We start from the raw sequence: 24,966 nt of genomic DNA, 5'->3' as shown, positions 1-24,966 counted from the left end.
AGCAGGGAACCCCCAACTTGCATTCTAATCTATAAAAATGGAACAAAAGAAGAGAGACAAACCAGGAGAGCTCATCCTCCTCCATGGCTCAAGGTAGGATGTCTGAATGTGTGCGAATGTAACAAAGATCAGAAAATGGGAAATAGGTAGAGTTGTGCGGAGGAGGATGGATGTGCTGGAAATGAGATGTCTGAGGACATTATGAGGGGTGAGGTGGTTTGATCAAGTAAGTAATAACAGGGTAAGAGAGATGTGTGGTAATAAAAAGAGTGTGGTTGAGAGAGCAGAAGAGGGTGTTTTGAAATGGTTTGGTCGCATGGAGAGAATGAGTGAGGAAAGATTGACCAAGAGGATATATGTGTCAGAGCTGGAGGGAACGAGAAGTGGGAGACCAAATTGAAGGTGGAAAGATGGAGTGTAAAAGATTCTGAGTGATCAGGGCCTGAACATGCAGGAGGGTGAAAGGCGTGCAAGGAATAGAGTGAATTGGAATGATGTGGTATACCGGGGTCGACGTGCTGTCAATGGATTGAACCAGGGCATGTGAAGTGTCTTGGGTAAACCATGGAAAGTTCTGTGGTGCCTGGATGTGGAAAGGGAGCTGTGGTTTCGGTGCATTATTACATGACAGCTAGAGACTGAATGTGAACGAAAGTGGCTTTTGTTGTCTTTTCCTAGCGCTACCTCACACACATTTGGGGGGAGGGGTAGTTATTTCATGTGTGGCAGGGTGGTGATGGGAATGAATAAAGGCAGACAGTATGAATTATGTGCATGTGTATATGTCTGTGTATGAATGTATGAATGGAGAAAAACTGGAGGAAGTGGTGTTTTAGATATATGGGAGTGGATTTGGCAGCGGATGGAACCATGGAAGCGGAAGTGAATCATAGGGTGGGGGCGAAAATTCTGGGAGCCTTGAAGAATGTGTGGAAGTCGAGAACATTATCTCGGAAAGCAAAAATGGGTATGTTTGAAGGAATAGTGGTTCCAACAATGTTGTATGGTTGCGAGGCGTGGGCTATGGATAGAGTTGTGCGGAGGAGGGTGGATGTGCTGGAAATAAGATGTTTTAGGAAAATATGTGGTGTGAGGTGGTTTGATCAAGTAAGTAATAATAGGGTAAGAGAGATGTGTGGTAATAAAAAGTGTGAAAAAGATTGAGTGATCAGGGCCTGAACATGCAGGAGGGTGAAAGGCGTGCAAGGAATAGAGTGAATTGGAATGATGTGGTATACCGGGGTCGACATGCTGTCAATGGATTGAACCCGGGCATGTGAAGCGTCTGGGTAAACCATGGAAAGTTCTGTGGGGCCTGGATGTGGAAAGGGAGCTGTAGTTTCAGTGCATTATTACATGACAGCTAGAGACTGAGTGTGAACGATTGGGGCCTTTGTTGTCTTTTCCTAGCACTACCCCGCACACATGAGGGGGGAGGGTGTTGTTATTCCATGTGTGGTGGGGTGGCGATGGGAATGAATAAAGGCAGACTGTATGAATTGTGTACATGGGTATATATGTATATATCTGTGTGGATATACATATGTATACATTGAGGTGTATAAGAATGTATATGTGTGGGTGTGGACGTGTATGTATATACATGTGTATGTGGGTGCGTTGGGCCATTCTTTCGTGTGTTTCCTTGCGCTACCTCGCTAATGCGGGAGACAGTGACAAAGCAAAATAAATAAAAATGTATATATATGTATACGTTGAGATGTACAGGTATGTATATTTGCGTGTGTGGACGTGTATGTATACACTTGTGTATGTGGGTGGGTTGGGCCATTCTTTCGTTTGTTTCCTTGTGCTACCTCGCTAACGCGGGAGTCAGTGACAAAGCAAAATAAACAAATAAATAAATAGGTAGTATCACAGAAATGTGAAAAAGAATGAGGCAATTTAGCTCCATACTGATGTGGGTAAAACTGAATATGGACTGTGAGAGATGAGTGATTATCAGTACTTATGCACCTGACCATGGGAAGAAAGATCATGAGAACCAAACACGTTTTTGGAGCTGATGAGTTTGCGTGTAACCAGTTTGGATGCAAGAGACAGGGTCTTAGTGATGGGCGATTTAAATGCAGAGAGTAATGTGGCAGTTAAAGGTATAACTGGGGTCGGGGTATTCAGCTGAGTGAGTGAGTAACTCGTGAATTGAGTGCTGAAAAAGGCTGGCGACTGCAAACAGCTGGTTTAAAAAGAGGGACAAACACAAGCATGTGGGACACACACACAAGTGTGTGAGCAGGAAAGATGACAAGTTAGCATTTCTGGATAAAATACTAATAGACAGGCGTGACAGAGAGACTCTTGGATGCAACTGTCCTCTAAGGGTCAACTTGTGGGATGTCTGAGCATTATCTGGTGGAAGCAAGGGTGAAGATTTGTAGAGGTTTTCAGAAAAGAGGAAATAATATGGATGAGAAGAGAGATGTGAAGCAAGTGAGCTTAGAAAAGATACTTTTGAAGAAATACCAAGAGACAGTGCAGAATGGCAAAAGGTGAGAGTAAATGAAGCTAGAGGAGTAGGTGAGGAATGGGAGGTACTTAAGAAAATAGTGCTGGAAGGTGCAAGAGAAGTGTGAGGCATACAGAAGGTGGGTGGTGGGTAGGTGAGAAAAGGTATTGAATGGTGGGTGACAAGATTACTAGTGAAAGAAAAGAGAGGTTTATGGTTAGAACTTAGAGGTAAAATCAAATGATCAAGAGAAATGCAAGATATGAAGCTAGAGGTCAAGAGGAAGGAGACGGGGTTAAAAAAAGAGGGCACACAAAAGTTCAGGTGATCCAGCATCAGTAAACTTCCAGGATAATAAGATGATTTAACTTTAGTCAATATATCCAATACGAACATCAAAGACGGGCAAACTGGGAAGCAGTAACACACAATGATGAGGTGAGGAGGGGGATGGAGAGTATTTTGAAGGATTAATGAATGTTTGATGAAAGGGTGGCAGATATAAGAATTTTTGGTAGGAGAGGTACATAAAGTGAAAGAATCATGGAAAGACAAGGCAGTAAAAGCTTTGTACAAATTCAGTAAGGTGGCTGGAGCAGATGGTACTGAAGCTTAATCATTAAAAAAAGAGGTTGACTATGTTGTAGATTGGTTAATTAGTTTTCAATGTTTGTATGGATCATGGTGAGGTGCCTGAGGAATGGTGGAATTCATGTATAGTGGAAAAGCATAAAGGTAAAAGGGAACAATAGTGAGTATTCAAACTACAGCAGACTCGTTTCAACTTCTATAGTCCCATCTGGTGCCATATCCATTCCCAAGTATCTAAGACACTTCACTTACAAATTTTCTCCATTCAGATTCACACTCCAATAAATCTGTTCCTCTGCTTTACTGAAACTAATAGCCTTGCTTTTATTCACATTCAATCTCAACATCCTCCATACACACACTCACACAAGCTCAAGACACCAAATTCTGGAGTTTTTCCACTCAGAACTGTCATCAGTACTGTGTCATCAATAAACAAAAAACAACACTTCCTAGGCATCCTCATCCCCTAAAGATTGCATACTCACCCCTCTCTGCCAAGGCCCATCATTCTCCTTCTTCACCACCCCACACATCAACAAATTAAACAGCCATGGTGATATTAATCACTCCTGCCCCAGATCAACCATCACTTGGAACCACTCACTCTCCTCTTTATCTACTTACAATGATGCCTGACACTCCATAAAAACACCTCAATACTAGTAGCTTTCCTGCTACACCATACATCTGTAAGACCTGTAAGGCCTATCAATCCGATCATATTCTCTCCCCTGATCCACACGTCATTCAAATCCTTCTGTTTTTCCTTCATGTAAAAAACAGAAGCGTCTGGGGTAAACCATGGAAAGCTGTGTAGGTATGTATATTTGCGTGTGTGGACGTATGTATATACATGTGTATGGGGGTGGGTTGGGCCATTTCTTTCGTCTGTTTCCTTGCGCTACCTCGCAAACGCGGGAGACAGCGACAAAAAAAAAAAACAGACCAATCTTTCTGTTTCTTGCACACATCTTTCAAGCACACACCTGACCCACACAATTTCTATCACTCCAGAAACCACATTGTTCCTCTCTAATCTGATGCATGCCTTCACCCTTTCAATCGCCACTTCTCCATAAAACGTAAAATGGTACACTCAGCAAACTTATACTCTGTTGTTCAAACACTATCCTTTGTCCCATTTGCCTTCATACAGTGGTACTATGCATGCATTCCCCCAGTCCTCAGCCACCTCAACATGATCCACTCATAAAATAAAAGTGCTAACCAACCAACATGAAATTCAACTGCAACACCATCGACTCCAGCCACCTTACCACACTTCATTTAATACACAAGCTTCATAAGCCCTGGTTCAGTCCACTGACAGCACACTGCCTCCTATACACATCACTCCATTCCTCTATCTTGTGTATGCCTTTCATCATGATCTCCTGCATGTTCAGGTCAGCAGAACAAAATCTCTTTCATTCCATCTTTCCGTCTCCATTTTGGTCTCTACCTTCTCCTTGCCCCTTCCACTTCTGACATGTATATCCTCTTTGTCAACCTCTCTTCATTCATTCTGTCCACATGTCCAAAGCAAGTCAGCACATTCCTTTTAAAATATCTCAAATGTGTATACTCTTATTACCACAGCTCTCTTTTACCATCAAGTGCGCTGACCTAGAAATTCACACGCTGCAGCTGCCACTGCTTGAATGTGATTATGAAATTTGATGGCAAAATCTTTAAAAAATGTAAAATTGAGGTAGACGTGAATTTGTAAATCCAAAACTGAATTTCATGAATTATTGCAACTCCACTGTATTGTGCCTAGTTATATCAAATGTGTATTGTGCTAAAGTTTACATAAGTAAATATATGAGAGACAGCACACCATTTTTGGCAGTTTCAATACTTTCCACGACTTCTTCCCCATCCAATCTTATAGGTGTGTGTTGACTCAACCGAGTTCTATTTTGTGAGCTCTTTCATACACACCAATCATCTCTATATATATGTTTTCATCAATCTTTAACAGTTTCCTCTGAATCAATTAGCCTTATCAGCTCCAATCTAACTGAATTTACTCCTAAAGAACCTATGAACAAGTTTTATGTTATCCCCTGCCTTGTCCCCAAAAATCTTCACGTACCTTCTTGGCTTCTACTTAGTTATGTGTTGTTACTTATTCCTTTCTCTTACACCTTTCAAATGCCAACCCTGTGCACTTCTAATTCTTAACAACTACTGATTCAGATCTCTCTTTTCTGCCCTTTCCTTTCTATTTGCAGATGATATTTCCCATATTTTAACACCATTATACATTTCACAAACCCTTTCATAACATTGGTACTGTTCTGACTGGGAAACTCCATTTCTCAAATCTATTGTTCAGTTCGGTGTAGTTACAATGATTATAACTCTGTCTTGAGTCCAGTTTCCTCACTGATCCCCTTTTTATGTCCTTATTAACAATAAATTCAAACGCAAGTACTACATGGTCATTTTTCCAACTGGAATATAGTACTTAATATTTTCCACTTCATTCTATTTCAAACAGAAGTCTAGCAGCAAATCAATACATCAACCCAACTATTATATTTGTCAAGACACAGGATATTTTCCTGTATAATCTCTAGGGACTTTTTTTTTTTTTACATGACTTTTTTCCTTGAGAATCTAAACTCATTTATTTCTTTTTAAATGAGGTACCCATTATTAGAATTCAACCAACTCTGAGGAGAGCTCATTTTGCTACTGATTGTTCCTTCACTGCTTTTGTTAGGTAACATACCTAGATTGCTGTAATGCTATGAAGGATCTTATATTTCATTAACCACCATGCAAGCCTTTCCAACGGCTATTCTTGCCAATACGTACTGACTGAAGAATCATCAATCAATATTTCCTTAAATTCCATTATTCAGAAAGCCAATCCTCCCCCCTTATTTGTCCTGTCTGTCCCTCTTCCTAATATATACTTTTCTGGACAACCTGGAATACACTTTACCCCCTTAGGAATTATCATCACCACTACTCCATCGATATCTGGCTTGTTTTCCCTTATCTTGTTGCGGAGCTCATTTCCCCCGCAATTACTAACAGTCTCTAAATTTTCTACTACTTAGTAATCCCAAACTTCCTGAACCTCAGGTAGGTTGTTCAGCCTTCTGGCTTCTGATACCTCCAATTTTCTCCCTTCTGACTGTGTTCATTCATTTCATCTCATATAAAATAAAATGCCTGAGGACAATATGCGACCAAGAAGGGATAATATTATGGGGGAAAAAAAAAAAAGATAAAGGGAGACACTTCCTACCTACATACAAGTATCTATGATGACATAGCCAAGACAGCAGAGCTAGCACAAACCACTCTGTACAAGACTATTCTTTTCAGCTGCCACCTGAACTGCATGGTTATCAATTCTCAGTTCATCTGGGATTGATTTCAACCATACATCAAGTTTTAAATATTTCTGTAGTTGTTCCATGCTTGTTTTACTTCTCCCAGCAGTACAATGAATGATTGTTCTAGCTTCCAGGGATGGGATATCATATATCTTTGTCCAATTTCTTTTTGATATATTCCATGGTTTCTTGCAAATACAACAACACTATCTTCCCTATCAGGAGGCTTTAAGGTTTAACATATGAGCACGGAGAAAGAGAGAGTTAGAAAGAGATGTGGTCATAAGCATGATCTTGCTAAGAGGACCAATCACGGTAAACTGAAATGGTATTGGCACGAGAGGTTTTTGTGATCAGAGACTGAAAAAAAAAAAAAAGAAAATCTGCTATGAAAACAAGAGGGAGTGGAGGGGCGGGAAGGATATACAATGGAGCAAAAGGGCTGTAGATGTATAGGAGCCTGAACATTCAGATGGGTGAAAGGAATTCATCTGAGAGAGAACTTAAGTAACATGGCATACTGAGGGGGAGGAACTAGTATAAAAGGAGCAAAGCTGTTAATGGGTTGAATAATGGGGTAGTCTGCGAAGTTCATCTGTAGATGGTTGATAAACAGATCAGCAGCATATTGTAATGATTACTATACTTGAGTGTTTTGTACCTTTCCTAACATACTTGAATTCAAGGAAGAATAATCGATGGTGGCAGCATATCGTTATGATAACTATACTCAAGTGTTCTGTACCTTTCCTAACAGACTTGAAGGAAGAATAATCGATGGTGGCCTTGGACTCCTTGCTCTCCTCTTCTTCCTGTTGTTTTTCTAGACCAATGCTGTCTCCTTTGCTGTCCAATCGCAATTTATCTCGTCCTGGGCTGCCTGACCCTAAAGAAGACTTCTGTGTCTTCCCTTTTGGAGATCTGCAAAAGGAATTATTATCAATCGTCAAAGACCTACTTAGAAAAACAACCAAACTAATCAATGAAATTGACAATATTGCAACAGACACATGATCAGCCCCCGGGATTTCTAATTTCAAGGAAACACCTTTGAAACTTCCCCAGACCACATTCCTAATGTGCAAAACCATGATTCAGTAATACATCATGTACCTGGCATAGTCTTTATAGATCATCTACCCAGAGAGCTTGGGCTGAATTGCTGCAAGCTGCTAGATAACATACCAAGAGCCACAAAACCACCACTTTATAATCTTAGGCCTTTAGGTAATTTTTCCTTTATGGATACCATAGTGCTTCTGATGACTATAGGATATGTACTGAAACATCTTGAGCACCAGATGTTCCAAGGTATTTTCTCTCATGTTAATCAAACCATTTGACCTCTTGGGAGAGATGAATTATCTAATTATACTTTACAGGGAGGGAGTTTTACACTCATGAGGCCCCCATTCTGATGACTATAAGATATGTACTGAAACATCTTGAGCACCAGATGTTCCAAGGTATTTTCTCTCATGTCAATCAAACCATTTGATCTCTTGGCAGAGATGAATTATCTAATTACACTTTACAGGGAGGGAGTTTTACACTCATGAGGCCCCCATTCTCTATAACAATGCAATTCCTTAAATGTATTTCTTTAGATCTTTTCTGCCAAGTTTCTTGTTTAATTTCATGTAATGTGCTCTGGTTGCTCTATTCCTACTTCTCTTGAGGAACTATGACTAACCTGTTTTATAATTTCATATGTAGTAATAAGGTCTTTCTTCACTCTTCCATGCCTTTCATACCAAACAGGAATCATGTACAGCATAGGTTGGCAAGCAAGCCTTTAAGGATTTTCCAAGCATGTATAGTGATATACCTTTCCTGTCTGTGCTCAATAAATATACTCAATAAAGGTACAGCCCCAATGGTTTTAGTTGTTCCCATGAAATCAGTTCCTTTGCTGTAAAAATATGGGCTTAGAAAGATCTTTGCACACTTTCTAACTATCAATTTGATGCCTATTCCCTCCGGGAAATCCCATCAAGAGGGTGGCCAGGCCAAAAGTCTCTCCACTTATTCCTACCCTAACATGCCTCCCTTGCATATGCCATTAAACACATTCTTCCCCATTTCTCTCCCTCTAATACCCTTCCATTCTATTTCTAACACACTTACCTGACACGGGTAGCTGTCTTTCTTTACTACCTCACTCACACATGGACTGCTGGCGTTCAGTCCACAAACATAAAATCTCTCCTTTTCAAGCATAACAATGTACAACACTTAACTTACAAAACGTTTTCCATGTAACTCTAGATATTCCTGCAATGAGCACTATGTGCTAGCCCTGCCTTTTAATAAAATGGTAGGAGCAAAACTAGGGAAAGGAGGTGCAGAGATGGAGTGTGGTATTGAGGTATGGTGGCTAGACTGAAGGTAAATGCAAGAAAAAGAAAGTGTTTGAAGGGATATGGATCGGAGGTATAGATCTTAGAAAACCCTATAGTGAAACAAGTTAACTACACTTTGTTACAGATAGGGGGGAAGAAAGACTGGAGAAGGCGAAAGAAATCAACGCATTTAGGAGCTATAATGGGAAAGGTCGGTGATATGAAAGGAGAGATAAGAGAGCGAGTAGCACAGGGGAGAGGAGTCATGGATCCCTTACCAGAATAACAAAGAATAGAGGTGTGAGGAAGGAAGTTATAAAATTAAGGAACGGCATAGTCCTCCCAACCCTGACCTATGCAGCTGAAACATGGACAAGGAATGATTCATGGAGGACAAGAATGCAGGCTGTGGAAATGAGATATCTGAGAGCAGCATGTGGCATGATAAGATGAAATGAAGAAAAAGAGAGATTTGGTATGGCAGAGAGAGTGGGTGAAATGCAATACTTTGAGGTAGTTTCAGCAAGCGGAAAAAAATGCAAGACAGAGTTTACAAGTGTATTATAGTATGATGAAAAGGGTTAGTTTCAGAGAAAGACCACCAGTGATATGGGGAAATAGGCAAGGAAGAGTACTGAACGGACAGAAAGGGGGAAGAATACTTGGAATGGTGTACGCAAGGGAAGCATGCAAGATCAGGGATAAGTGGAGATTCTATGCCATGTGCACCCCATTGATAGGAGTTCCTGGAGGGATCAGGCATCTGAGGTTTACAAAGAGATGGGTAGGAGCAATAGTTAGAAGCAATAAGTAGAAACATTAGGCGAGGGCATTACGTAGTAGGAGGCTGGAATGTTCAGCAGGAACTCTTGATAGAAACATTAGGTAGAAGTTGGTAGGAATATTAGGTAGGAGCCTCTGCAAGCACTATGCCAGAGTGGCCCTCTGCAAAGGTAGCATTCACGGTGAAGTTCTAAAGGATAAGAAGCGAGACTGGAGTTCACAAGTTATGGAGACTTTTGCCATGGCTACCTCATGGGAACAGGCATCAGATATATAAATATATGTACTTACTCAGCTACGACTTCCTACCCTTTTATTCTGGAAATGAATTCAGAACGTCAAGAGAAACAAATAGTCTCATTCATATCATCCCTATACTAAAAAACTTTTGATTCAGTGTAACCTGTTGCCTAATGAATCAAATCTAGAAACCAATACATTTATCATATGACTACTTCTGGTATGACTGACTGACCAGTCAAATACAAACATGTAACATTACTATCTACCAATATCTCTGCCTCTTCTCAACTGGAACTCCCACAAGGGGGTGGCCACAGCAATAAACTCACCATTAATGGTGAACTCATGCCACTTCTTTATCTTTATTGCCTCTCCCTTAACGGGCCAATGGCGAAGGACAACTCTTGTGCAGTGTTTGCAAAGGCTCCGACCTTATGTTCCTACTGACTGTTCCTAATCACATACCTATCTATAACTCTGACACATGTCTATTCCAAAAGGAACTCCCACAAGGGTGGCTATGGCAATAGTCTCCATAACCAATAAACTCTAGAACCACTTCTTACCCTTGAGTGCCTTACCATTAAAAGGCCACAGGTAGAGGGGAAACTAATGCAGTGTTTGCAGAGGCTCCTACCTAATGTTCCTACTGACTACTTTTGCATAATGCTCCAACCTACTAGTTCTACCTAATGCTCCTTCCAAAACGTTCCTAACTTCTACTTCTATCTATTTACTCCTACCATTTTGCCAAAAGGCAAGCTAATGCATAGTGCTCACCACAGGAAAATCAAAACTTACGAAGAATGAGCTGTGTGAGTTAAGTGTTGTGAAGTGTTGTGCATGACCAGGAGAGACTGTATGCTTCTGGACAGAATGCCAGTAATTCTCTTGTGGGTGACGCAGAAAGAAGACAGCTACCTGGGTCAGAGAAGTGCAACTTGACAACCACCAATGTGCTGGCTCACTACACAGCCATCAATGACCCTCCCAATACCCAGGCGGATAGTACTGGTAATATACCTACCTAGTCGTTGGCTGCCTACCATCTATGTAATACCAACTACTAGCTTATGCTCCTGCCTCAATGTTCCCACCAACTGCTACTATCTATATTGCTCCTACCATTTTGCCATAAGGAAGGGCCAGCACATAAAGCTGATCAGAAAAATCTAGAGATATGAAGAATGAGTTGTGTGAGTTAAAAGCGGTAAAGTGTTTTGTAAGATGAGAATAGACTGTACGATTGTGGGCATAATGACAAGTACACCTAAACTCTCCACAAATTTCAGAAACAGCAAATTCAAACCGGTTGTGTGTTAATGCTCAACAAGTTTAACATTTTATACTGGAAATCCTCCCCTCTCGTTTTTAATTTTCCAAAAGAAGGAACAGAGAAGGGGGCCAAGTGAGGATATTCCCTCAAAGGCTCAGTCCTCTGTTCTTAACGCTACCTCGCAAATGCGGGAAATGGCGAATAGTATGAAAAAAAAACTAAGAAAAATAAAATACCCAGATATCCCCAGCATGTTGCAGAAGGTGACTAAGAAGGGTTAGAGCTGGAGTGTGGAAATCCTTCCCTCTATTACACTTCTACAAATAAGAATAGAACAAGAAGCCAAAAGAATATTTTCCAACTAGAGCTTAGTTGTTTGTTCTTGACACTATCTTGTTAAGTGAGAAAGCCGAGCAAGTATTCTTTTTTCCTTCAAGTTTATATGGGGTTAAGTGCATATTTGCATCTGAAGCTGGTCTACTAAGTTAGGGTTAGGCATACCAATTCTGCAAACCTAATTAACACAGAGGGTCCATGTATGCACCTGATTCACCTCATGTGCATGGGAACAAATTTGCAGATGCCTTACTTTACAACAGCTGATAGAAATATTATAAACTAATGACTGGAAATGTGTTCCATGACATACTTGTTTTACCTGCACTGCAGCATGGATACTGGGAATATAATATGAATGGGAATAGTGTTCATAAAATAAAAAAATATTAAACTCTATGGCCAGAGGAGAAATATTCAAGTTATGAGCTGCACTATGTCCCAGGGTAAATCTTTTTATAAAGGGCATTATTTTGGCAAAATACATATGAAAGTTACAGTTCTCATGCCAACTAACTCTTCTGAAGCTGGGAAATAACTGCATAAAATCTTTTAACTATATGAATTAGACTTTTGAAATAAAGATCCAAGTTGCAGCTCAAAGCATATATCCATACAGTGGATGATAGACGGACTCAAAAATTCCTAACTGTTTGCTGTGCTATATAGGTGATACAAAAACCCCTCGGGACAGTTTAATGGTTTGGTTAAAGTACTAATGACAGTAATAATATGTTTGCAGTCAATTGTAAAATAGATATGACAAAAATTAGCCTCAACATATATTCACACGTGGAAAAAAAATATGCTTAAGTTACAGCTACCAGTGAACTGAAAGAAAAAATGAAAATATCAAACACTAATCCTAAACAATACAGATGTTCAAGAAAATTTGGCAAACCATTTATAGTACATAGGTATCCCAAGCGGAAAAATCATCTGAAGAAAATACAATATAATTTTTCACTCCAAAGCAATTCTCCCATGAAGGTCTAATAATCACCTTATAAAACTATAGCTGACAAAAGAACTGCACTAATTTTTTACTTCTTAAAAAACATCATTTCTAATGCCAAACATGTAATCTACCATGACTGACAGTGAGAATATAAATATCTCCTACTACTAAGAACAGCTACAGGTTTGTCTTATACACTCTTCAGCATTCTCACCTTAAAATCTAGCATGCTCTGGAGAATGAGGTGCTTACCTTTTTGATGATTTCTTGCGGTCAGATTCCGACTTCTTTGCAGAACCAAACTTTTTCCTCATGTGCTTTGATCTTGACCGTGATCTTGAGGAGCTACTTGAAGAACTTGAGGATGATGATGAGCGCTTCTTCTTATGTTTCTTGGGTGATGGAGGTCTTGATGAATCGCTGGATGACCTACTACAAAAAGAATGGTTAGATAATCAATTAAGTCTTCTCTTAATTCAACTACATAACTTATTTTTGCTTAAATGCACAAACCCAAACAATGAAAGCGCCTCACAAATACCCATAAATCAACATAATTTAGAGTCCATTCATCAAGAACAAGGTACAGTAAAGCCTTGCCATATCCATACAACACTATCAGGACTACTATACCTTCAAACATACACATCTTCATTCCTCCCAGATAGTGACCTCTCTATCCATACATTCCGTAATGTCCCCAGGACCTGTGCAACCTTCATTCACTCTAGGAATCACTACAATTCTCATGGTTCCATTTGCAATAATGTCCACTCCTATATATCAAAACATTTCACTTAACCCACGTTTTCTCCATTCAAGTAACCTCTCACTCTCTCCACTAATAATCCCACTTTTAATCACATATACTGTCATCTTTTTTCTTTCGCAGACTCACCAAAACTCTGAGACCAAATTCTGTTGTGTCACTTCAATCTGCCACCAGCACCTAGTCATCAGTGATAATACATAACACCTCCTGAGCTCTACAACCCCTGCAAGACATTTCTAAACAAATTAAACTGCAATGCTGATATCATACACCACTGCCAAAGACCCATCTTCCCTTGGATCCACCCCTCTCTCTTTTGATTCATAAATATGCCTTTCTAAATAAAGAATGGCAAAAGGTAAAAGTAAACATAAATAGGGAGTATGTGATGAATGGAGGTATTTGGTAAAGCAGAGCCGTTCAACATGTTTATGGATGGGGTGGTGAGAAATGTGAATGCAAAGGTTTTAGAGAAAGGGGCATCTCTGCAGTCTGTTAAAAGTGGTGGTGGTGGTGGTGGTGGTGGTGGCTATAGTAATAGGGGTAAGCCAGTTGCCGTTTGATGATGATACAGCTCTATTGGCAGATTTGAGTGACAAACTGCAGAAGTTGGTTTCTGAGTTTGGAAGTGTGTGAATGGAAAAGCTGAAAGTTAACATGAACAAAACTTAAGGTTCAAAAAGAGAGTTTGGGTTGAATGCAAGTTTAAAAAGAGCGACCCTGGAGGAAGAAACAGTATTTCAGACACTTGGGTGTGGATATGGCAGTGAATGAAACCATGGAATCAGAAGTACGCCATAGAATGGGTAAGGATGGTAAAGTTCTGGGTGCACTGAGGAGTGTGAAGAATGAGGTCATTGTCTGTTAGGGCAACAACGGATAAGTTTGATGGCATAGTAGTTTTGACAGTGTCGTTTGCATGCAAGACACAGGCCCTACATCAAAAAGAGTATGGTGAAAAGTGGATGTGTTGGATACTAAAAGTTTGAGAATATGCGATGTGTGATGGGCTAACCAAATATGATATGACAGGGCAAGAGAAAAATATGGTAGCTGGGAGAGCATGTATGACATAGTTAAAGAGAATGGGTTACAACAGTTTGGTCCTACAGAAGGGATAAGACAGGAGACACTAACTCCGAGAATATACATGTCAGAGGATGTAGGAAAAAGAAGGGGGAACCTAAGAGGAGGCAGTAGGATGGAGTGAAAGATGCTTCAAGTGATCGAGGCCTGAACATGCAGGAGGATGAGAGGTATGTAAGAGGCAGAGCAAACTGGAGCAATGTAGTATAAAGGGAGCAATGTGCTCTTAGTGGGCTGAACCAGGGTATATGAGGTGGCCAGGAGAAACCAAAGAAAGATTTATGGGGCTTTAGTTTCAGGGCATTGTACATTAAAGCTACAGAGCAGACATGAGCACCAAGCTAATCTTCAATTGTTCCTAGCACTACCAAGCCATACACAAAATGGCAAGCAATCGTGTAAAAATATACACAACTGCTTCTATTGCCTTATAAGGTAGCATCTGGAACACACAAATACCAGCCTCATTTGCACATAACTCTTCAGCTGTCATTTATATTGAAATGGTGCAATATCATTAATATATTCAAAAACACACCTGCTTGCAGATGGAGACCTGTTCTTCCTGCTCTTTCTTTCACTTTTATCAGAAATACCCTCTGACATTTTCACTTCATTCCTGTGTAATCGTGGACGAGAACTTAACCTCTTTACATCATCACCCAGGTCTTTGTGTCCCCTTGAGTCACGTCTCCTATCTATGCTCTTTCTTTTCTCATGTCTCTCTTCATCACTGATAGTCTCTCTTCTGCTACTAGATCGGGATGCATCCTGTTTTGGTTTTCTAGGAGACGATGACCTTGAGTCATTCGATGATCTGGAAGAATGTCAAAATGAATTTTTCTCAATTCTGCCACCAATTGCAAAAAGCATTTTTTTTTCATTTTCACAAAAAAAAAAAAAGAGAAAGAAAGAAAGGGCCCAAGTGAGGATACTCCCTCAAAGGCTCACTCCTTTGTTCTTAACCCTACCTCGCAAACACGAGAAATGGCAAATATGTATGAAAACAAATATACTTTATACTTAATCGCCGTTTCCCGTGTCAGTGAGGTAGTGCCAGGAAACAGACAAAGAATGGCCTATCCACTCATACACATATAAATACATACGTATCAACATATACATATAGACATATATACACACGTACCTATTCATTCTAGCTTGCCTTCATCCATTCCTGTCACCACCTTGCCACACAGGAAATAGCATCGCTACCCCTCACTTCAGCGAGGTGAGGTAGTGCCAGGAAACAAAGAATGGCCTATCCACTCATATACACATATAAATACATACATGCAAATATACATACACATACATATCAACATATACATACACATACAGAGACATATATACACACATATTCATACTAGCTTACCTTCATCCATTCCTGTCACTACCCTCCCACACAGGAAATAGCATCACTACCCCCCACTTCAGCAAAGTAGCGCCAGGAAAACAGACAAAAAAGCCCACATCTGTTCACACTCAGTCTCTAGCTGTAATGTGTAATGCACCAAAACCACAGCTCCCTATGCATATCCAGGCCCCACTGACCTTTCCATGGTTCATCCCAGACATTTCACATGCCTTGGTTCAGTCCATTGACAGCATGTCAACCCTGGTACAAAAAGCAAAGGGTGGGATGCCACTAAATATCAATTAAGTGATATTAATGGGCACCTGGGATCAATTACAGACCACAGTAATACATTCCTGTCTGAATAAGTATGTGATAATGGACAAAATATTTATCAAGCTATCATCTTTATTATCATTTGCACTCTCTGGATCAGGTACTTACAGGCTCTCTGTTCACCATTTACATGTCATTTACCCTAGGCTCTCAGTTCACCCTTACATATCATTAACCCAATACCAAGGTTAAAATGGGAAATGAACTCGTGTTACTATAAACACTTCTTGATTTTCTACCCTAGCGTACACTACGATGATTCATCAAGCGAGACCAATTCCAGCTTAAAACTTTGGACTGTTAAACAGCATCCTATCAAAAAGCATTCCTCCAGTACCTTCAGTGTGTTCAACAAAATTGTCCCTTGACCTCATCAGTTTTTTCATCTGTACACCCAAAACTTACACAGACAAACTCTTTTTCTTGCACTCTCAACTACACCACTACATATCTCCTTAACTATCTTATCTGCTGTACATTCTACAAGGTCATACGATCTCAAGTGAATTTCATCAGTTAGCTTCTTCAATGATTCTTTCTGTAATTAAACTATCCTAATTCAAGCTATGTGACAAATGTTACCCCTTCTCTACTTTTTTTTCCTTTTTACTTAACCCTACACATATGAACTGGGGTTTCACATCCACACATCAGTGCTAGGACAAGTACTCTCTCATGTCAATTTCTTTCCATTTACCAGACATTTCAGTCTTCCTTGCAAGCCATCCATCTCTGCTTTGGCTTTTCCACTACTATTACTTAGCAAACTCCATTTCCAAACAAGACTTGTTCACAACCTCAAGTTTTTCACCAATAAAACTTATATACAGCCAGCCTACAGTGATCCTCTCATTATGATAATAAAAGTTCAGTAAATCCTCCTCAGCTCTCCCAACCATACTCTCTTACTGCCACTCCTCTCTCTTTCCTTATCATTTGTTTTGTTACTTGATCACCCCTTATCAAACAACATACAGTACTAAAACATTTCATTTCCAACACATCCATCCTCTTCCATACATTTTCACATTTGATCTTAGCCTCAACTCTCTTTTCAATTTCATAAACAGAACTTTATCATCACACTACTCACTACACTTTCTCATGTCCAAATCCCAATTTATGCATGCCACACATGTAAGCACTGCTTCTCTAAGTTACCTGCCATTCTTTGCCTATTGCTCTAATTTCATCATTTCTCACCTTTACCATTTTTTCATCCAATCTTTTCCATTACCTCTTCAAATAAGCCTCGCTTCCGATCTTAGTCACTTTCACCACCCTATTCCCCCCAATATCTTTTCCTGTTTACCTAAACCCTCTTGAAACTTATATCCTTAACTCCACCAGGAAGTGATGAGACATCCCAGCTGGTGCTCCTTTCACTAACATCCAATGTTTCTCTTTAGCAAGCTTATCAATGAATGCATAATCCAATAATGCTTGCTTACCATTAACTCCACTTCACCATGTGTAATTATGCATGTCCTTCTCAAAACAGGTACTCCTACTCACTAATCCTTTTTTTGTGCATAACTTCACATTTTCATTTAAAATGAGTGCGCTATTTCCTCCCATCCCCACTTATATCCTCAACTGCCACACCACCTGATATTGCAGTCCAAACACCTTTAACTATAAGTCGATTTCTCCCGTCAAAACTGCTGGTGCACTCAGCTCCTCCCAAAACACTTGCTCTATAACTCTTACAATTACTTTCATTCCTCAATCCTTTATACAGTGAATCAGTAACTGCTTTCATCCATTCATCTGGCACATGATCATTTTCCATGCTTCCACATACATCTTTTAAATTCACTCCAAAGCAACTTCTCCACTCTTTACCATCTCACTCTTCATCTATACTTGGTTTTCCAATTTTCTGAGGTTTATTGCTCTTCTTACACCCTCTCCCATATACCTATGCTCTCCTTTCTTACCTATCTTCCTACTGTATCAATTGTACATCTCTAAACAATAACCTCTAATCAGTTTTCTAACCATTTCCGTGCATGCCTTATCTAACTAGCCTCCCTCCAGGAAGCAAAAAAACAAAGAAATTTCCATTTTTTCCACACGTTGCACATTTTCTTAATTACTGTTTGCCTTTTCCCTACATCTGAAAGGAAGCACCAGGAACAGACAGAGAAACAGCACTAATTCATTTGTTCCCATCATATCTAACTCACATATAATGCACTGAAACCAAAACTTCCCTTTCCAAAGCAAAGACCCAAGGACCTTTCTGTAGTTTCCCCTGCACACTTCATATGCCTTGGTTCAGCCAACTAACAGTGCATCCCCCCTAAGTACCACACCACTCCAATTTGCTCTCTCCCATGCATGCCTCACACCTTCCTACATGTTTAGGCCCTGATAACTCAATGTCTTTCACTCTATCCCTTCAACTTGTCCTCAGTCTCCCTCTCATTCTTGTTCCCTTGACTTCTGAAATTTTAGTAAGCCCCTCCTCCCTTATTCTTTCACTATATCCAAAAAGTGCTTTATAACTTGTTCAGCATTTCCAAAGCAACAAGGGAGTACCAGGAACAGATGAAGAAGCACCTCATCTATCTATACTCACTCTCTATCCACAACCAAGCCCCAGGGCCTTTAGTATGGTTTTACCTAACTGCTTAAAATTCTCTAGTTCAGCCTAATAATAGCACACTGCCTCCTATGTACCACATCGCTTGACACTGCTCTATCTGTGTGTGTGTGTATCTCTAACACCTGTTCCCTCCAGGAATCCCATCAAGGGGATGGCCACAACAAAATAGTCTCCACTTATCCCTGTCCTTACATGCTATCCTCACATACATCATTCCATACATTCTTCCCCATTTCTCTCCCTCCAATACTCTTCCACTATTTCCCTAAGGTGGTCTTCCCCTCATATCAGCTCCTTTAATCACACTATCATACACTCTCCTTGTGAACTCCCCATCTTACATTCTTTCCTCATGCCCAAACTATCTCAAAAGTATTGCATTTAACCCACTCTACAATTCATTCATTTTCTCTTCCTTGCCATACTAAATCTCTCATACACCCCCCCCCCCCCCCCATTACTTAATTACATCTAGTTATGCCACCAGCTACTCTCAAATATCTCATTTCCACAGCCATGACTCATGACCTCTGAATCATCCAATGTCCATATTTCCACAGACAGGACTCCTGACCTCTGATTCATCCAATGTCCATATTTTAGTTACATAGGTCAAGGTCAGGAGGATTATGCTGTCCCTTAATCCTTTTCACAACCCAAAGAATATGCAAAAACTTTCATTTTCTTAAGGAAAGTCTAAAAATCCTTTGTATGAGAAAACATTATCTACCAATGCCAAGAAAAAATCTAACATATTAAGAGGCATTAACAACTATGAAAACCATTATTTTTCTCTTGCAAATTAAAAATTAATGCATTACTAATTTAGGAGAACATTACTGGACTGGCCAATCTTAAGTATGGGTGCCAAAAATACATATCCGTATGGCTGTGTGTGCTACAGACTTGAAAGTCCCTAGAATAATCAGGTGCATGACTACTCAACAAGTTACTGCTGCCTGCATTTAGTATTAATAACTCATCCTTTGTTTGGAGAGCCATCTATAGCTACCCAACAAAGCCTAAAATACACAGAATTCAACTTGTTGCAGGAAATTGAGTCTATAGATTGACATCCATGGTACCCTGTTATGTAATTGCAGACTGATGTCCACAGCATTGACAGGGTTATGAACACTAATTCAATCTCTTACAAACTCTTTTTGCTACTTGCCTTTCATTCACCTTCAAAATCCATTAATCTATCTTGCTTGATCCTATTTTGTTTATCTTTTATTCATACATAAATACCAGCAATTCAACTCTTCTCCTGACACACAATATATTCTACACACTCTGTCCTCCATTCCTCACTACTTCCATGTAAATTCTGCATCCCTTTCCACTCTTTTCTCCTTCACACTCTTCCATAAATGTAATCTCAAACTGCTTCCACATCACCTTAACCTCAGAAACCCTTGCTATCAATTGTTTCTACTTACAAACTATTCCTTTTTCTAAAACACATTCATTCCACACACATTTTTCAGTGTTCAAATTCACCTGCCAAAACTTCTCAAATCCTGCACTACAAACAATTGGTAGCTGAAAATTGAAATTACTAACAGGCTGCTGGAACGCTGTCGGTCCTTCCTCGCCTTCTTCTCCCCCATCTTGGGTTTTTCTTCGATCATCTTAACTTCATTTCGCTGGAGCTTTGGACGAGAGGTCTCTCTCTTTTCCTCCTTTAATTCAGTATTCTGGTGATCTTCATCTTCTTTCTCTGTTGTATCTTCATCAATTTTACTACTTAACCTTCTCTTCATATTATCCTCCTTCCTACTGCTCTCATCAGCATCTTTGTGGCCAGACTTCTTACTAGTGTGTCTTTCTTTCAGAGACGAGTTTTCTTCATGTCTGTCTGCCTTAGCTCTAGCAGGAGATTCTTTTCTTTGCCTTTTGGGAGACCCATCCTTTTGCCTTCTGAAAGACTCCTCTGCTTTCTTCTTCAACTGCTCTTCTTTCTCTTTCCTCACCGCACTGTCCTTTGAAGACTGGGGAGGATTTTCAGAGGATTTCTCTTTTTCTTTCTTATTAGAGACATCCTTGACTGGCTTGCCCTTTTCAATTTTCTCATCTTCGTCATCCTCTTGTTCCTTCTCAGTACCCACAACCTTTTTTGGGGTTTCAGTCTTACTTTCATTTAATTCTTCAATGCTTTCAAGTTTCTGGACTCCTGCAGCAGCATTCTGATCTTCAGTTTCTTCCGCAGAATCTTCAGGTTCTGTACTACGACCTCGGGATGACCTCAGGGACCTCCTTACAGGGGTGCAACTACCTTCCTTTTCAACACTTCTGTCCCTTGAAACCCTCTGCTGATTTTGTCCCTTATGAGCGCTTATTTCTCCTTCCTCTTCTTTATCAATGCTCTGACCCCGAGACATTCTTCGTGTTCTTGGCCTATTGATTTCTCCTTCCTCTTCTTTATCAGTGCTCTGACCCCGAGACATTCTTCGTGTTCTTGGCCTACTGATGTCAGTTTCAATAACTTTATCTTTCTCGCTGCTTTTGCCTCGAGAACTTCTGAGATTAATAGAATTATCATTTTCTTCCTCCTGCACCTCTCCATTACTACTGTCCCTCTCTGTTTTACCCCGAGAACTTCTCTGTGGGAACCTGCGTGAACTGTTTTCCTCTTCCATGTCTTGAAGACTATCGTTGCTGTTTTCCTCATTTGAAACTTCACTTAATTTCTTATTCCTGTGAGAACTTTGTGAAGCAGCATCATTCTCTACCTCAGCTACAGCTTCTGCCTTTCTGCGACGAGCCATCTGAAACACAAATGCACATTTTAATACTTATTCCTGAAACACAGCTATCAGAAATATATAGTTAATTCTCAACAGACAAAGTCTATTTACTTTTGTTGGGATGTAATAACAACTGGAATGAAGCTGCTTCTAAACACCAACTAACATTTCTGGATTTAAAATCCAGTTCAAACTAAATACGCAAAAATGATTTATAGCAAGTTCATGCATGAGTGGGTTAGGGGTACAGATACATTTTCCAAAACTTCTTAGTAAACTAACCTGAAAATAAAGTCTTAAATTGAGAAGAGAGTGATAAAATGAATAAACTGTGAAGGGCCTTAAAACACACAAAGATCTATTATCATCCTTAATGAAAGTTTTGAAGTTGGCCATTACCCTTGACTGAAAGTAAAGGCATCAATGAATCGTTTCCTTATGAAAATTCGCCATATCTTTTTTACCGAGATCTGGGTAGAAAAAACTGGAAGACGGAAGACAGGGATGACCATCAAAACTTTTAAGCTTTTAATAGAGATCAATGATGTGGACAGTGAACATGTCTTCGAGAGTTGTAGGGAAAGAGTAACCAGATGATATAACAAGAAATTAAGCTAAAAACAAAGTCAAAGATGTAAAAAGCTGCTTTTATAATACGAATGGTGGATGAATGGAACAGAATGGCTGAGAAAATTTATGTAAACAGACAGCATACACAACTTTAAGAAGTTGTATGATAAGAGAATACTGAAGAGATCAGGCCCCAAGAGTTTAAAACTCCTTCCCCATACAGTTTATATAGGTAATTACAAAAAAGTCTGAAGGAGCGTTTGCTTTTGGTGCATAACATACAACAGCAACAAAATGGATGAGAGGATGAGGCCATTTCTAAATCTGTTCCTTGTACTACCTCAATAATGTAAGTCAATGTAAACAAGTGGAAATGAGCTATTTGAGACAAGCGTTTGGTGCGACTAAATGGAAAGAAGAAAGAAATGAGGGGATTATGAGAGATGCAGTATGGCAGGGAATGCAAGGGGAATGAACTGTTGAGTGGTACAATAGGTGAAACGTAATACTTTGAGGTGGTGTGGGCATGTGAAAAGAATGCAAGACCGACAATTTACAAGGAGAGTGTATGATAGTACAATTAAAAAGTTGGGTTTAAGAGGAAGACCACCTGTGACATAGGAAAATAGGGTGGAGGAATCTTGGAGGGAGAGAAAAAGTGGAAGAATGCATGAAATGGTATATGCAAGGGAGGTATATAAGGACAGGAACAAGTGCAGACTCTTTTGCCATGGCCACCCATTGATGGGAGTTCCCAGAGGTAATGGGCATCAGAGATACAGATTGACTGGTAAACAAGTACCAAATTCCGTGAAAATCAAACAAAACTTCTCACTCACATCAATACAACTTGGCATCAGACCCAAACACTTTACCACCATATTACATACTGACCTCACAGAACATATCCTAGGCAGCTTCAACCATCCAGTCTCTTGTCCACCACAAGACTCAAGGCAAGTGACATTAACAAAGCATTTGAAAGTGCCTATCAACACACCCTCACACAAAATATTTTTAACAGTACTCTCCATAACGATAACAAGCAGTAGGTGACCCAGACAGTGTCACAAACAATAAAAGAGTTAAACACCTCACTGCAGTTCCCCGAGGAGAAGTTCTTTGTCCAACTCTATTCAATCTCCTCCTTCAAAACCTCCTAATACCTTAAGCAAACCACAATATGAAGGTCCTTTCATATGTAGACAATCACACAATTACAACACCCTGAAACTGCATAATGATAAACATGCAGAATTATATCACACAAATAGAACAATGGCTCACCCATAACAGAATGTGTTTCCACAGTAGTCTTAATTCACAACATACCTTTGCAACTCGGTCACACACCAACGCACCAGACACAAACCCATATGAAACCATACTCACCAGATAAACGTGTCACGATCTTCTTGTTCATGCTCTGGACATCACCCATCCCAAAAATGCTAAAAACAGTTTCAACATATTCCAAGACCCTTCATACCCATGATACAATTACCCAAAAAAGATGCTGAGTGCTTACTTCTTAACTGCCATGCACTCTCTCCTCATAAATGCCCATTCAATACCACTACACTTTACAAGCTATGGCTTCAACCGGTGAATGTGGCCAGCTTCCTAATTGCTGCTGGAGTCTCAAAGATAGAAGGGACTCTTGGGGCACTACATAAATGTGTATATACCTAATTGCCTTTCCTGTCTTGGTGAGGTACCATTATGATGACAAACAATGGCCTCACTTTCATGCATCCAATCTCTACTTGCCTTATAATGGAACTAAAACCAAAGCACAACATCCACTACTTCATGCTTTATCATGATGAATTCGTATGGGCAGATGAAGCTGTACATGCTTGCAAAATGTAAAAGCACACTTTACATGTAACGATAAAGCTGATCCGTAAGTAAGTTCACGTGCAGGCATCTCATGCTAATACATTCACTTAATTAACAGCACTCCTTTATGTTACAGTAAATATGTCCTTGAACTTTATATAATCAACATCCAATTAACACTTCTTCACAAGAGGAAGTAACCCCTTACAATACCAGTAAGGTGAACACGGTTCATACAACTAACAGTCATCTGCACTAGAACTTTTATGGTAACCTGTAACCCATCCCTTGCTTTATGCAGGATTACAATGAGCGATTTCGCTATTTCCATCCATCGCTTTATTTGGGATCACTATACGTGATTTCACTACCATGCAAGAAACCTACTGCAACCTGTACTTCTTACGTGGTCAGTGTTTGCTATTATGTAGGTGTGTGCAGTAGAATGGAGGCTAAAACTTCAGTGAGGGTTGACGGGCAGAGCAAGTGTGGGTCCTGGGTGGAGCACACCAAGTTCCAGCCAGTAGGTCAGTCTTGCAGTGAACTATGTAGTGTGGTTCTATGCTACTTATGTGATTTGGGCATTCCCACTACTGTCATTGTCTTCCAACTTACTATGTCTGTGTTTGTTAATATGATACTGAAGCATCCAGCAGAATAATATCCAACACCAGAACCAGCAGTTAAATGGAAGAGAACCTCTGACCACAGTGACAAAGTTAAAAATCTTACTAACATGATGAAAATCTGGTCAAAATACATTTAGTACATTATATCTCACACTTTTTCACACATCCTGTCTTTCTCTAGGTTTATTGGTATAGATGTGAGTGTGAAGCTGGGTTGAGTGATGTCACTTTGGCTTTTTAACATATAATTAGATTGACGTCACTTTGGCTTTTTAACATACATTTAGATGGAGTGATAAAAGAGGTAAAAGTGAAACTAGAGAAAGGGTGTGCAGAGAAGGACTGTGGTAGTGAAGTATGGTGGCTAGTGACAATCCTGTTTGCAGATGATACTGTGTTATTTGCTGAGAGTGAGAGGAGTTGCAGAATATTGTAAGTCTGTTTTATGATGTGTGTAAGCATAGACACCTGAAGGGAATTGCAAATAAAGGTAAAATAATGGAGGTGCAACATATGTGTAGAATGAGTCACAAGACCTCAAGATTCCTGGCAGTGGAAATGAACTATTTCAGAGGAACATGTGGTATGACTAAATGGAATGAAGATAGAAAGGAGCTGGAATAAGAGAAATTTTGTATGGCAAGGAATGCAAAGGAAA

The 24,966-nt window shown here is 39.8% G+C and overlaps 1 protein-coding gene across 6 annotated transcripts in view; it reads right to left on the bottom strand.

The window, feature by feature from the left end:
• The window catches only part of LOC139755079 (uncharacterized), a 192,512-nt gene that overhangs the window by 36,153 nt on the left and 131,393 nt on the right, over window positions 1-24,966 (bottom strand). For 3 of the 6 annotated variants that reach the window (XR_011714028.1, XM_071673164.1, XM_071673162.1), the window contains exons 6-9: window positions 20,084-21,288; window positions 14,752-15,030; window positions 12,608-12,787; window positions 7,163-7,338 (exon numbers count right to left, since the gene is read on the bottom strand). Coding sequence is in view for 3 of the 6 variants with exons in the window: in XM_071673164.1 (XP_071529265.1) it covers window positions 7,163-7,338; window positions 12,608-12,787; window positions 14,752-15,030; window positions 20,084-21,288 (1,840 nt within the window). In the remaining 3 variants the exon portion in view is untranslated. Of the gene's footprint in view, window positions 1-7,162; window positions 7,339-12,607; window positions 12,788-14,751; window positions 15,031-20,083; window positions 21,289-24,966 lie in introns of those variants that run through there. The other 3 variants (XR_011714029.1, XM_071673163.1, XM_071673165.1) reach the window with 2 other exon arrangements.

The sequence above is a fragment of the Panulirus ornatus genome, chromosome 18 (genome assembly GCF_036320965.1).
Source record: "Panulirus ornatus isolate Po-2019 chromosome 18, ASM3632096v1, whole genome shotgun sequence".
Classification (NCBI taxonomy): Eukaryota; Metazoa; Arthropoda; class Malacostraca; order Decapoda; family Palinuridae; genus Panulirus; species Panulirus ornatus.
Note: the sequence above shows the minus strand (reverse complement) of the source record. Positions and strands in the feature narration are given on the sequence as shown.